Source organism: Chinchilla lanigera, unplaced genomic scaffold, assembly GCF_000276665.1.
Source record: "Chinchilla lanigera isolate Chin_1 unplaced genomic scaffold, ChiLan1.0 scaffold00048, whole genome shotgun sequence".
In the NCBI taxonomy this organism is placed as follows: domain Eukaryota; kingdom Metazoa; phylum Chordata; class Mammalia; order Rodentia; family Chinchillidae; genus Chinchilla; species Chinchilla lanigera.
Genome location: NW_004955449.1, coordinates 7,992,043 through 8,006,895, shown reverse-complemented (window position 1 = coordinate 8,006,895; position 14,853 = coordinate 7,992,043). Strand labels below are relative to the sequence as shown.

The 14,853-nt window shown below is 34.7% G+C and overlaps 1 protein-coding gene across 1 annotated transcript in view; it reads right to left on the bottom strand.

Moving 5' to 3' along the window:
* The window catches only part of Scn9a (sodium channel, voltage gated, type IX alpha subunit), a 159,414-nt gene that overhangs the window by 10,674 nt on the left and 133,887 nt on the right, over window positions 1-14,853 (bottom strand). Inside the window, exons 20-24 of the mRNA XM_005393289.2 lie at window positions 9,975-10,148; window positions 5,310-5,432; window positions 2,240-2,521; window positions 1,506-1,559; window positions 484-621 (exon numbers count right to left, since the gene is read on the bottom strand). Coding sequence (XP_005393346.1) covers window positions 484-621; window positions 1,506-1,559; window positions 2,240-2,521; window positions 5,310-5,432; window positions 9,975-10,148 — 771 coding nt within the window. The remainder of the gene's footprint in view (window positions 1-483; window positions 622-1,505; window positions 1,560-2,239; window positions 2,522-5,309; window positions 5,433-9,974; window positions 10,149-14,853) is intronic.

Sequence of the window (14,853 nt, the reverse complement as noted above, 5' to 3'; positions counted from 1 at the left end):
TGTGTCACTTTACCTGGCTAATGAATCTTAATTTTCATTAGCTGTATGATTTTCTTCTGCCATAAAATAAATGCCTTGAGCTTAGGAGTCATACAGTGTGTTGTTCTACCCAAGAACAAGACTAATACATAATACATAATACAAAATACAAATTATTATAGAATAGTGACACAGAAGAAAGTAAAACAACTACTTATGAAATATGTTTTGGATAAATAATTAGTGAAATTTTCTTAATTGTTCAATCCTCCAAAAGGAATAGTGGAAAAAATGTAATTGTTGATAGATTGAGTCAAATAGCTGTCACTTAGGAAGTTAGTCTCTGCACAAAAATAGATAATATTAAGTATATCTATAATTGTATACTTGGCCAATCATTTCAAAAATAAAGTGTTAATGAAATGACTGATGGAAGTCAAATTTTAAAAGTTCGGAAAATAATTGTTCACTTCTTTTCAATAAAGGAAACACTTGAATACTTATCTTCTTTTTTTGTTGGTTGAAGTTATCTATGATGACACCAATGAATAAATTCAGAGTGAAGAATGATCCAAAGATGATAAAGATGACAAAATAAATATACATGTAGAGGTTGTATTCATATTTGGGCTGCTGGTTTACCTATAAAATTGAAAAAAAGTGGTGTGTTCATAATAACATTCATCATTTTCATATTTTCATGACTTGACAGAGTAATCCTAAGCATGCTACCCTAGATAAAGTTGGTATTTTAAAAGCTACAGCATTGTTGAGTCTTAAACTAGTTGTTTTTAAAAATTTACTCAACATTAAACAAGTATTTAAAATGATTTCCATAGTGTTCAGATGACTCTAAAGGACATGTGTAGTACTTGTTCTCAGATTGGTAGGATTATATAGTAACTAAACAATCTAATATATTTTTTTTCCCAGTAAAACCTGTAAAGGGGAGGATGCCATACTTATGTAAATTTTATTACTTTTTTGCTTTGTTATAAAAATACCTTCACTATGTTTCATGATAATATGAACTAGCTAATAATCTTTAAATTTTCTTAGCATGGAATTTATTTCACATAAACTCTTGCAAGTTGCTTAAAAATATAAGGCAGTAAAGACCATGAAGAAAAGAAATTCATGTTTACTGTGACAAATTAATATTTACTGAACATTTATTATGGCCAGATTATTCTAAGTATTCTGTGTGTACTTTTTTTTATCGGATCCTCATTAATGACCTTATGAGGTAGGCTCTGGGTTATTTTCCTCTCACAGAAGAATAAGCCAAGGCTCCACAAGGGAAAGTGCTTTGCTCACAATCAGTTGCACAGCTTGGACTCTGTGATGGAGCCACAGTTTGAGGCAGGCTCTGGGTCCAATGCTGTACTCTTGCTGCGAGGGCACTGTCAGCTTCACTGCATTTGTACATATCAAGGGCCCCACGGCACTATAGTTTAAAGCACTGAACAAAACTAACGAGAGTTTTTAAATTGTAAGTTTGGATAGAAATGTTAATCAGTACTTACATTGACAGAATCAACTGCTGCATACATAATATCCATCCATCCCTTAAATGTTGCCTGTAAATATCACATGTATAGAATTAGAATGTGAGGCTCATGCTCTAAAATTATCATAAATATAATTATAAATTTTAAACATAAATTTATTTATATATAAATGCAAATTTTGTCTACTTAGTCTTACAACATTTATTACAAAATGTTAAATTAGTAAGTTTTGCTGTATTTCAAAATACCAATTAAATATAAAGATGCTTTAAAAAAGAGAACAGATTCTTAAATCATATGCTAAATCTTAGTCTTAATTATTTCCAAATTATCATAATGGCCTGTGAAATTTGAATATGTATTTTTATATTCTCAAACAAATAGATTTTTATGATGATGGCAAGAAACTTTTCTTCCACTTTTAAAGAATTTTCTTTCATGAGTAGGAAGTCTTCTCATTCCCCTATAGGGTAGTTCTGGAAGTCCAATGTGACTATTTTTGAAGTAGTGTTCAGAAGGTGCAATGGTATGGATTGAAGTTCTACCAAATAGTTAATTCTGGATTAATATCTCAAATGCAGCAAAACTATGCTTCATAACCATGCTTATACTCATACAGTCTCAAAAAGATAATCTTGATTTTAGAAGTCACCTAGTACTTTCTCTTTAATTTTTAATTTATAGAGTATTTAAATGATGAGCAAGAGCTTTCATTGTATATCTAAGTATTTATGGAAAGAGTCACTTACAACTTGAAGCAAAGACAGGTAACCGAGTCCAACATTATCAAAGTTCACTTTCAGGTTTTTCCAGCGCACATCAGTAGTACCATTCATAAGGGCAAAGCACTCAGAACGATTCTGAACTTTAGTTTCCAGAAACCGTGACCCATCTGTGGTGTTAACACACTCATAGAACTTGCCAGCAAACAAATTCACACCCATGATGCTAAATATTAGCCAGAATATGAGACATACAAGGAGCACATTCATGATGGAAGGAATCGCACCAATGAGCGCATTCACAACCACCTGGTATTAAAGAGAAAGAACAAGTAAGATTAGTTTTAAAAAGGTTATATACACAACATCAATGCAGGGTTAAAGAAATCAGGAAAAGGCACCTTTGAATATTTAAGCCATCGAGTCAACTAACTGGCATGCATATATTGTATACCTACTGTATTCTCAGTAGTGTGCCAAGAAAGCTGTGACATGAGCTTGTGATCAGCAAATTCCCAAATTAAATGATAAACACAGTAAAATTATTAGCCAAAACACAAGACAAAATAACAAAGATGATAGTACAGTTTAAATAAGCAAATGTTTTAACAAACCAAAAACCTGATATTCATAAGGTGAAGTCATAAAATCTGCACATTGTAGAAAAGAGAAAATATATAAATGATGAAAAAGAAATTAAAGGTACATTTAAAGTCTCATGATCTTAGAATTACCAGCATCAAAGATTCCCCCATACTAGAAAAGTATTAGTATATATTAGGTGGACTTAAGTCTAGGATTCTTAGTAGTTTGAACTCTTTGCATTTAAGTGGTTCTAAAAATGAGAGTAATCCTGGACTTCTTATTCTAAATTGAAAATTTTTGCTTTATTGCGTTTCCTCTGCTACTTATCACCAGTGATCTTGCTACTTCAATTTTCCTCCATGGCAACTTCCACAGTATTTTTACTCTCCAGATTTGCTGAATTATTCCATCCTGCAAAACTTACAAATCTTTTAACACTTCCGTCCTGGTCCTACAAACATGTTAAATGTTAATTTGTTAGGAAAAAATAATTGTGGTCCCTTTTTCTCTTCCAATATATTAAGCAAGTTCTCAAAGCACTTCCAAATGGGGATATTGGGGATTGCTCACCATCTATGACATTGTCTAGAACAGAGGTTAGCAAACATGTTCTTAAGTATTTTTAACCTATGTGGGTTTTGTGATCTCTATTGCAACTACCCAATTGTACTACTGCAGCCATAGTTCATACATAATGGGCATGAATGTTTTCTAATAAAGCTTCCTGTGCAAAAAATAACCAATTTACTTGTAGAGTGTGGGGTTTTGACCTATTAATCCCAGCAATCATTATTACTCTGCAGTCCATGGGGCAGCAAAGGCTTCATGGGAAAATGAAAACATATGATAATCATTGTGGTTATACTTTCTTTCTGGAGAGATGGTGAACTTTCATCAAATCCTTACAATGTGCATGACCTCCTAAAAGGTTAGAGAAGCCAAGACTAGAGATGGGGCTCATAGTTCTTCATCGAGCCTGCTCTCTCTTTCTTATTTCCTGCTACCTCACTATGCTTACCATCAAAGCATGTGGAGCCTCCTACTGATTTCTTTCAAACACCTGGCATACTTGACCGTGTACCTCTCAATCACAGGGTATCTGTGCTTTCAAAGTCTACTTGCCTATGACTTGGAACTTAACTCTTTCAGTCATGGTTCCAATGCCAAGTGAATGAGAAGCCTTCTCTGACTTCAGGCAGCACTTTCTGATCTAGTACTCCTGTAGCATCCTGTAACGGGCACCACAGAATACTGTTCCTGGGCCTGTCTGTTCTTTGACAGTTGGGTCTATTCACTCTTAGGGGATCTGGGGTCTATTTACCATTATAGTATGGGCTACTCATAGCACAAGAGTTCACAGACAGTGTTAAAAAGCTCCACCTCTAACAATGGAGCTAGATCCTTACTACTCTGATGAGATATGTTAGTAGAGTCAATAAACTTCAGAATCTGAGGATTCCAAAGGCACTTGTCACTAAATGCCTTAAATGCATCATTTGATTGTTTTTTCCAAAATAGCCCTTCCATGCAAAGAAATATTTCCTTCCACATGCTTAGCCAATATAAGTAAACAATTTTTGTCCTCAAAATATATTAAAACACTTTCTTAAATCATATTTACTAGTATTTGAGATAAAAAACAGAGTAAATAATATAAATTTATACACTGGCTTAATCACCAAAGGAAGCATTTTAGAAGGACAGATATATTTTCTATCTATGAAAAAAACAGTGCACCATTGCTCAAATAATTGAATCAATCACTAGTTCTGGATCGAGTTTAACAATCTACTAATCATCAAAACATTGCAGCAAAAATTCCAATACTACATTTCTTCATACAATGAAATGTATATTTTTATTCTTATAAAGAATTCATGAATTTTACTTATGAGCTTTTTATAATCATGCTCTCTGTTGTGTTTATGGTCCATATTACCTGGCACATTAACAAGCAGAGTTTACAGTCAGACTTGGATATTGAATGTGGCCCTTTTTATGTAACATGCAGTGTCAGGGCACATGAAACTCTTAGAGTTTTAGTTTTCTATAAATGCAATACTGACCCAATTTCACTTATTTTGAAACACTGTTTAAGGCTGGAATTTGCTTGCTACCCATTGTAGCTCTTTCAATAAATATTATTTCAGCACTTGATATAGATAAGTCCTTGATTTATAAACAAGAGATTGTTTCAAGACTAATAGTGATCTCTTGAATTTCTAGCAGAGGAAAAAAGTCACTTACTTGGGTAATTCAATTGCCTACCAATATGATAGACAGAAGATATTGATTAATTTCTTTATTAAATCATATACATGAAATATCATGTGTGTATGTGTATTTGCACCTATCATATACATAAACAGCCCATATCTATGAATGTATGCATATATGCATGAACATATATGTACATTTATATAAACAGTCCATAATTACTATATATCAATTTTTAAACATTCTGTGTGCCAGTAAAAAATAATAGTATATCAATGATTTCAGTATTTCTTACCCTCATTCCTTCAAATCTCGATAAGGCTCTTAGAGGTCGTAATGCTCTAAGTGTTCGAAGAGATCTAATGGGCCCAAGTTCTGAGTAGCCGAGAGTGGAAGCAACTAAAGTAACTAAAGAAACCTGTAAAAAATAAGTGTCATTAATTATTTCAAAGAAAGTCGAAAGCCTCAAGAGGAAAATTCAGTTCCAAAGATCACTAAGAGAAGGTCAAGTCAAATGGGCAAGATGCAGGTTTCTATCAAAAAACAGACTTCAAGCAATGTTAACCAAAATAAGAAGAAATCATAGAATGAAAGTAATTTATTATATCCAAATAGCAGTGATACATATTATTTTCAGACTGTTGTAATCAAAGGCTATGTACTTGCTTATGAAATTTCAAAGTTTAAACGGAGCAACCAGCAAAATTTCAATTGAAATAAAGCACACGGTACAACAAAATGTGATTCTAAAGCTGCCATATGTGTGGTATGAACTAAATTTAAGCATGATTATAAATCTTGAAGAATCAGTCTGAAGATTCATAGTTTTGAGGTGATGAAAATTTCCAAGTAAGCTTACTTCTTTCAATTACTCAAGATTGGCACTGTTATTTTTTCAGTCAAAAATGTCCCCTACAGGGTCACGTCCTCTGAGGTGGGGCTTTGGGGAGGTGGTTAATGTAACGATGAGTTCCTAGCTGATGTTCTGTGAGAGGTGCGACCCGATTTGTAAAGGTGACAGACTAGGGGCTGACCTGGAAGGTAAATTCTTGTTCAGCCCCTTCCTGTCCTGAGCCTCCTGCTGTTTCTCTGCGTTCAGCCATCATGACGTGGGCAACTCTCCTTGGCCACGCCCTTCACTCATGCTGCTTCTGCCTTGGGGTACCGACCATGGACCTGTCCTCTGAAACCCTGCGCTACAACAAACCTCTCCCTCTTTAAGTTTCAAGTATGAAGTATTTTGTCCCATGATGGAAAGGTGACTAATACAGGCACCAAAGATCTACCCTGTAATAATTTACAAAAGCAATTCTCAGTTACGTAGAATAGAGAATGACCGTAGGTGGTCTTATTGGCCTCCCAGTGAGCACACATATGAGAACTTTATTATATTGATAGATCAGACGTGATGACCATAGCCAGTTATCCTTCAGGAATTTGTGTTCTTATCAAAATTTATCTCAAAAAAAAACATGGTTAAGAAAGAAATCAATATACATTTGAATAAAGACAATAGTGAGTTCGAACTTAGGTGGCCTTAGATTTGGATCTGTAGATGATTAAGCCACATTTATTTTTTTATTTTTGCTTAAGCCAAATCTAAAATATTAATTTATTTCCTATTATGTAGCAGAAGACAATGTCTAAGAACAGCATTTGCAATATATTTACTGTGAACTAAGGTAGGGAAGAAGAGATTCTTGTTTCCCAGGAAAGAAGAGCAACAACTGAGACATAACTTCCTTTATTTAACATTTAAGGAGTAAAAAAAATTCAGTGCTCATAAGTTCACTGCTGCTGCCATTTAAGACAAGTGAATTGATTTATGAAGTAGGAGGTACTGACATTACCTTTTTCCATATATTTACTTTAGAATATCCCACTAAATGTAGCCATACTTTTTTTTCCTTTTTAATTCCTTACAGCCCGCAGAACAAATGACACCACATATTACTCTTAAATTCACTCAGTCATTTAGAGTCATTATTTTCCACTGAAGTGCACTTAAAACATAAGTATGCTCTCTTTTTAGTCAATAAAAACTTAGCTTTTAAATATCTGTGACAACTGGAATAGCCCATAAAGAAGCAGTAGACCTGTTCTCCTAGCAACTAAGTGATACTGTATATAATTTATGAATATTGAGAAAGCTACAATATAATCTGTAACGAAGAATACATACATATTTATATATACACCTAGCTAGTTAGCTATGCATACATTTATATATACACAAATATATGTCCATACTGATGAATTATGATTAATCAAGTAAGTTTCAAATACAGTAATCAAAATTCCTGCAGAAATGATAAGAATACATTCTCTGAATAGCAAATCAAATAAGAAATCAAATCAGTGAATGAGAAACTTCAATAAGCACTGAAGTAATCCGCAAGACTTGTTACAATGGTTTGCTGGTTTCTGTTTCCTCTGGTTTTAGGGGAATTTGAGAAATTTTCATCTTTAATGAGTTCCCGCCTACAAGTCCCGAGTTTGGTTCAGAGATCACACTTTGAGAACAACTACTCCAGATAAGGTTCTTGATTTGGGGGAGGGGGAAATTCACACTGGGCACAGGAGTGTGCACCTGCAGTCACAACTACTTGGGAGATCAGCGCAGGAGAATTTCAAATTCTGAGCAAAATGCAACCCTGCTGCAAAACAGACAATCAAATAAACAAACAGACAAAGAAATTCAAACCCTTCTCCAAATCTGTACCTTTAGATTTTCATTTCTATCATCAAGAATATCACGTGGAATTTTGTAATATGAAAATGTTACATATGCCTATGTATGTCTATGTTTCTAAAAAAATTTAATTAAAATTTCAAATTGAAGCTATAGACTTCCCTGAATTCTGCATGTTATATACTCCTGAGTAAGATATTACATATTGAAAAATTGTCAGTTCAGATATTTAAATATAGAAAAATTCTATTGTTAAAAGGTCACATCTCTTGGTTTAAAAATTTAACTCTACTCATCTTTTATTTCTTAAACTGAATAATGACAAGTATTTTATGATACTTTGAAAGTTTTTAAGCATCTTAAATTTTTTATAGTCTAAAAGCTCTAATCACATATAAACATGAACAGAACAGGAAAATAATACATTCTTTATACTTTTTTCTTATTTTGACTAGCATTTCTTTAAAACTCTGCTATTATCAAATGTGTTAATCACATAATATTTTTCTTCAAGTGGTAACTAGATATATAAAAGGTAAATTAAAAATAAAAGATATAAAATCATTAATGTTAGTTCAAAAGTTAGAATTCTCTTTCAGAGAATTCTACATGTTGTATAATGTGTGGCTGAACACTGGAAAAATATTTTGCATATAATTTGTACAATAATTAAAAATATTACATTTAATGTTTGATATATTGTGGTATAAAAAACAGAATTTATTGGGCTAAATAGCAGCTGTGTAATTGATCTTTTGAGTAAATATGACTAGTTGCTTTCAGTTTTTCTGCAGTCAGGTTTGATATTAATGATCACATATAATTTGTTATCATAAATTTCAGTTATTTGTAGGAAAATGGATGCACCTTGAGACCATAATGCTAAGTGAAATATGTCAGACACAGAAAGTTAAATATCTCATGATTTTTCTTCTGTGAGAAAGCCAAACCATAAGTAATTGTAGAGTAAAATAAAAGATAGATTACAGGAAACAGGGATGTAGGGCTTTTGTTGATGGAAAGAGGACCTAGAGTTGGGCAGAAATGAGGGAGAGGAAAGGAATGGGAAGGAAAAAGGATTAAAATGCATTGTGCACATGCACCAGTTCCCCATAATGAACATATTCATTATGTGACACAATTGTGTACTTATAAAAAAAAGTAAAAAATAATGTTTCTTATTCTTATTTGAAAAGTATGATGGCGCAAACCTTTGTTTAAATCTTAAAGTACTTGGTAGTATAAGTATTTCCATGTTGTTTTCTAATTATTCCAGGCATTGACTGGAAAACAATTCTCTAAAACCTATGAGTGATTATGTTTCTTCCATAATCACAAAAGCTAGGTTTCTGAAAAATCTAAGAAATTAGTGAAAGCCTGAAGAACATAAGCAGAGAAAAATGAAACAGAAAGCTGGGATTATACCTATATGCCACTATGCGCATCTCTGTGAAAACACTTTTGCTTTGTTAAAAATCACATATAGCAAAGTACTCTTCCTTATTTTCCACCTTCCAATTTTGTAACAGTATTTACAATTTTTTAGTTGAAATTATTAGTGATTATTTCTGTGACACATTGTCATTCCACAGATGAAGGGCAAATGTATGTTTGAGGTAGGGAAAAAGTTATGACTAATTTTGTCTTTTATTACAGTATGACTTAGCTAAATATTTTGAAGTTCTGCATTTTCCTTCCAGTAACATAAACTCAGTTTTTGGCCTACTGTTTTTATATAAACTTTAGCTCATGTATCAGACAACTTGTGTTGTCCTCATTATCTTTAATCTAACCTTATATTGTGAAAAAATCAGTATTTCCTCTAATCTGAGAACCTTAATATTTTCTTCTCCTTTACCACCTTAGAGAGTTTTGTTGTTAACCTTAATTGGGATGATATCACTTTGTTGTCACTTTGTTGTTAATCTTAATTGGAATGTCACTTTGTTGTTAATCTTAATTGGAATAATATTTAAATTACATATTTATAGAAATTACATATTGTCTGATAGCAAAAAATATATACAAAAGCCCATTGTAAATGTTAGAATGGTACAGAAGAGAATTCATATTTGTGGAGAGATCTCTATTCTATCCTCACAGATATATTTCTACTTGCTGTATTAATAATTCATAAAAATACAAACCTGTACCCTAAAAATACATGAGGTTAAAAATATAAATATAGCAGCATATAATGTTAGTGAAGATTTTAATGTACTTAGTAAGAACTGCCTTGTAAAATTTACTTCAAAATACTGTACTTACATCAACAATTAAGAAATCTAGCCAACACCATGCATTGGTGAAATATATTTTATACCCATATGCCACCCATTTTAAAAGCATTTCCAGAATGAAGATGTAGGTGAATATCTTGTCAGCATACTCCAGGATAGTCTTAATGGTTCGTTTTTTTTCAATATATATATCTTCAAAAGCCTGTGGGAAAAACATTGAAATTTCACTTCATGTACAACTTAAAATTTATGATTCATAACAGTATAAGTAATACAATTCTGATAATGAGGGCACTGAAATATAATAGTTGTAAGCCAGCTGTCTTTCTACTGCATGACTACTTGCAACATAAGCTTCTAGCCTTTCAACAGTTATTAAAAGGGAACACAGAGAAGGAGCGCAAAGAATGAAATTACTATTAATCCTTTAAGAGCCATAACGCTGGTACCTGGGGGGTGATTCGCTTGCATTCGGTTTTTCTTTTCTCCCCATTCAAATTGACTGAGAACTGGTAAGTTAAGACACAGTTCCTGGATCAACCCTTCTTATAAAACTTTGTGCATCCTCACTATCCTTTATACCCACGCATAGGGTACGGAAGGTCTCTTTTGGTTCCTATAGGTTTGTACCTCCTGGAGCCTACCACTATGTGAAGAACATAGCAGGAGGTGAGGAAAGGTTTGCTAACTGAATGATTGCAGTCTCTTAATAAGACCATAGGGCCCAAGATTATTTCTTTTAAACTCTGCATCAATATTTTATTTTCATCTAAATATTCTACAAACCACTTGTAAATTCACTTCGGCCAATATAATAAATGACAGACAACGATATTGTAGCTATTGCCATAACTTGGTTGGGAAATAATCCAAATGAATTTAAAGAGCTGAGCTCCCTGAGACAATGAAAATGATCACCGATCTAACTAGGTAGGTGTTAGAATTGTCTGTTTCAGGTTGAAACGCTACTTATCTGTGGGAGGTAATGAAAGCTAAAGGATCTGTGTTTTTGCTGGTTAAGATTACCCTACTTATCCAGGGTGATGGCTTGTGCCATTTTCATTTTTTGCCCAAATTTTGTTATCAATATTTAAAAAATTATCTTTTGCCTTTCTGTAAACTATTAATACTAATATTAAAAACAAACAAACAAACAAGATAAATTGGAGCAGAGAGAATAGACAGATCCACCAAAATGCACAAAGATGGTGTCAAGTTGAGGCTCTGAATGCCAATTGACATGAAAGTTCAGGGGAAGACTTGTACCCAATAGGAATTTCATGTCCCTTTCTTCAAGTTCTAGCGTAATCAGGCAAGCCACTTTAAAATAAAATATGGAGCCAGGTGTGGTGGCACACACCTGTAATCCCAGCACTCAAGAGACTGAGGCAGCAGGATCATGGTGAGTTGTGAGTTCAAGGCCAACCTAAGCTACATAGTGAGCTCAAGGCCAGCCTGAACTGCATAGTGAGACCCTGTCTCAAAAAAAAAAAAAAAAAAAAGACAATAGAAATAAAATATGCCAATGACCCATCCTCAAATAACAAAGACAAGGAAGTGGCTTGGTCATGAGAAACCTATTCTTAGAACTGCAGTACAGGTTTACAGCAGGACCATCACTGAATCTTCATGGTGAGATTCAGATATCCTGTTGCGTAAATATCATGTGATTTGTTTCAGAGCTTGACAACTCTTCTGCAGGGAAACCTAGCTCCCAGGACTGTTTCTGTGGATGTGGGAGAAATCAAACAAAGATGCCATTATGTGAGCTATACCTGATTTGGGTGTTAGGCTTTACTGATTTCAGTTATCTCATTTATTTCTTTTATTTCTTTTTGGTGTTTTCTTTCAAAGCAAAAGACAAGGTGTTACCTCTTGCTGAATTGCATTTTTGTCACTTACTATTATGCAACATTTTACACTCTATTTAGCCTTTTTATTGGTTAAAATAAAAAGAATACCAAAATTTCACAGGTTTGAAAGTTCAATGGGAAAATCCACACAAAAATTTGAGATAGGATAAACATGTACCAAATGATAGCTATTTCTTTTTATTTTGTACACAGGTATTTTTATTTTTTTGGTTAATAGATGTTTATGCAAAGAACAGCTTTCGGTTTTGAGAAAAATGAGTGAAAAGTACAAAGTTAGGTATTTTTAAAATCTAATTGCAAGGAGTGGCGTGTGCCCTGCACCGAGTGAGCAGGTGCTCCAAGAGCTGCTTGTCCTGTGGTTGGTGTCAGTGCTTTACTCCCACGGCCACAGTTTCCAGCTGAGACTTGCATAGAGAACCAGGTATTTCCCATCTACTTCCTGGGGGCAAAGCTGGCGACCCAGGACCCCACCGCCAGTACAGACTGAGTCTCTGCCCTCCGTGCACCAGCAGAAGACAGGAGGTCCTCACTTAGAAGCCCCAGGGACTGCTCTAGCTGGGGGGCACATGTGGCCCCTCCCTGCACATGCCGTGCGCTGAGTGAGTGAGTGCTCCAAGAGCTGCTCCAGCAGTTCGAGTTCATGCTTTGCTTGCACCCGGACCACCTAGGGGGTCTCAGGCATGGGCAGTCTGTGATTGCTGCCTGTCCAACCTACATCTGGTTCCTGTATGTGTCCTCAACTGACTGGAGACACAGAATCAGGTGGTTTACAAACTGTCTACCCTGCAATTTATGCCTGGGTTTTGAATGTACCCTGAACTGCCTGAGGACATAGGTCCACTGGACAGGGACTGTCACACCAGTAGAACCCAAGTCTGGGCCATGCACGTGCCCTAAACTGCAAGGGGATGCTGGATCAGATGGTCTGCCATCAGCTGACACCCATGCCCATGTCTGAGATGTGGGATAACTAGATACAAATCAACAACTGCCGGAAAACCTGAGACATATGTAGTGCTTCTCAGAGGTCACTCAGGAGCAAACCTGACAACAGGAAAACTAGGGACACCAATGGCCTTTGCTGTGCAGCCACTGAGGAGGGAAGTTTACATTTGCATCCAGTTTACATTCTGCATCCAGTAGCAAACATGACAAAACGAAGGACTAAAACACAATCCCAGAACTCCGTCCCACTCAAAACAAGTCCAAGAGACATTGACATAGGAGAGCTTTGTAAACACGTGCCTGAAATAGCTGAAATGATTGCAATGGAAGTAAAGAAACAACTCCATAAGGCCATAGAAGAGATGAGATCATAAATAATGTCTTAAGCAAAAAATGAAATGATAATAATAATGAAAGAACTGCTCAAAAAGTCTGAAGAAGGAACATATATGAAAGTAGAAGAACAAAGGCAATGGACAGAAGTATTAAATGAAAAATATAGTAAGGACTTAGAACACATGAACCAGACTCAAAGAGACTTCCAGGAAAATAAAGCTTCCACTGAAAGCTGCCAAAATTGCTTGAATGAAGCTGAGGCTAGAATCTCAGACTTTGAAGACAGCATGGCAGCTAGCGACCATGAAAGAAAGGATCTCATAAAATCAAAAAGGATCCAGGAAAAGTCAATTCAACAGCTGCAAGAGGAGGCAAAGAAGAATAACCTACAACTTATGGTAGTTAATGAAAGAGCAGGAGGCAGCACAACTGACAGACAAAGAATATTTGCAGAAATAATAGCAGAAAATTTCCCAAGTATGGAAACAGAATCTGATATACAGGTAAATGAGGCATACAGAAGTCCAACCAACCACAACCAAAATAAAATTACACCCAGACATACAATAGTTAAATTTCCAGATCTCCAGCAAAAGAACAGAATATTAAAAGCTGGTAGAGACAAGAAACAGATTATTTATAAAGGAAAGCCCATCAGAATCACAGCAGACTTCTCAGCACAAACCATCCAATCAAGAAGAGCTTGGAGTGAAGTATTATAGGTTCTGAGACAGAACAGCTTCCAACCAAGACTGATGTACCCTGCCAAACTATCCCTCAAATTCAATGGAGAAATAAAATGTTTTCATGACAAAGAAAAATTGAAGAACTTCATGAGTACCAAGCCAGTGTTACAAAGAGTACTAAAAGATATTCTACACAGAGAAAAATCTGACCACAATTTGAAGAAGAACGGTAGAAATGAAATGTCAAGAAAAGCAAGCAAGTAAATAGGTAGAAAATGTAGGACACCAGCACAAGTAAATAACATGACAATGATAAATCAATATATATTGGTTATAACTATAAATGTAGGTGGCCTCAATTCTCCAGTAAAAAGAAACAGACTGGCAGAGTGGATTGAAAAATAAAATCCAAAGATATGCTGTATAGAGGAAACACATTTCACTCAAAGGGAAATCCATAGACTAAAAGTCAAAGGATGGAAAACAATCCTCCATGCAACAGGATCCCACAAAAAAGCAGGGGTAGGTATTCTGTTTGCAGAAAATGTAAACTTCAAACTGACAACCATCAAAAGAGATAAAGAAGGTCACTACATACTAGTCAGAAGAAAACTGTAAGAGGATGAGGAAACAATCATAAACATGTATTGGACACAAACCAAATATTGGAGCTCCAAATTATATAAGACAAATCTTAACAGGCATAAAAACCCATATAATTAATAACACTGTTGTAACAGGGGACCTCAAAACCCCTTTGACACAAAGAGATAGGTCAACTGGACAAAAGATCAGCAAGGAAATAACAGATCTGAACCAAAGCTGTGAACAAATGGACTTAGTAGATGTCTACAGAGTGTTCCACCCCACAACATCGAATACACATTTTTCTCAGCTGCACATGGGTCTTTCTCTGAAATAGCATCCTAGACCATAGAGAATACCTACTGAAATGCAAAAGTATTGAAATTATCCCCTGCATATTATCTGACCACAGTGCAATGAAATTTGAAATAAGTGACAAAAGGAACTCCAAAAATTCCATAAACACTTGGAAATTAAACAA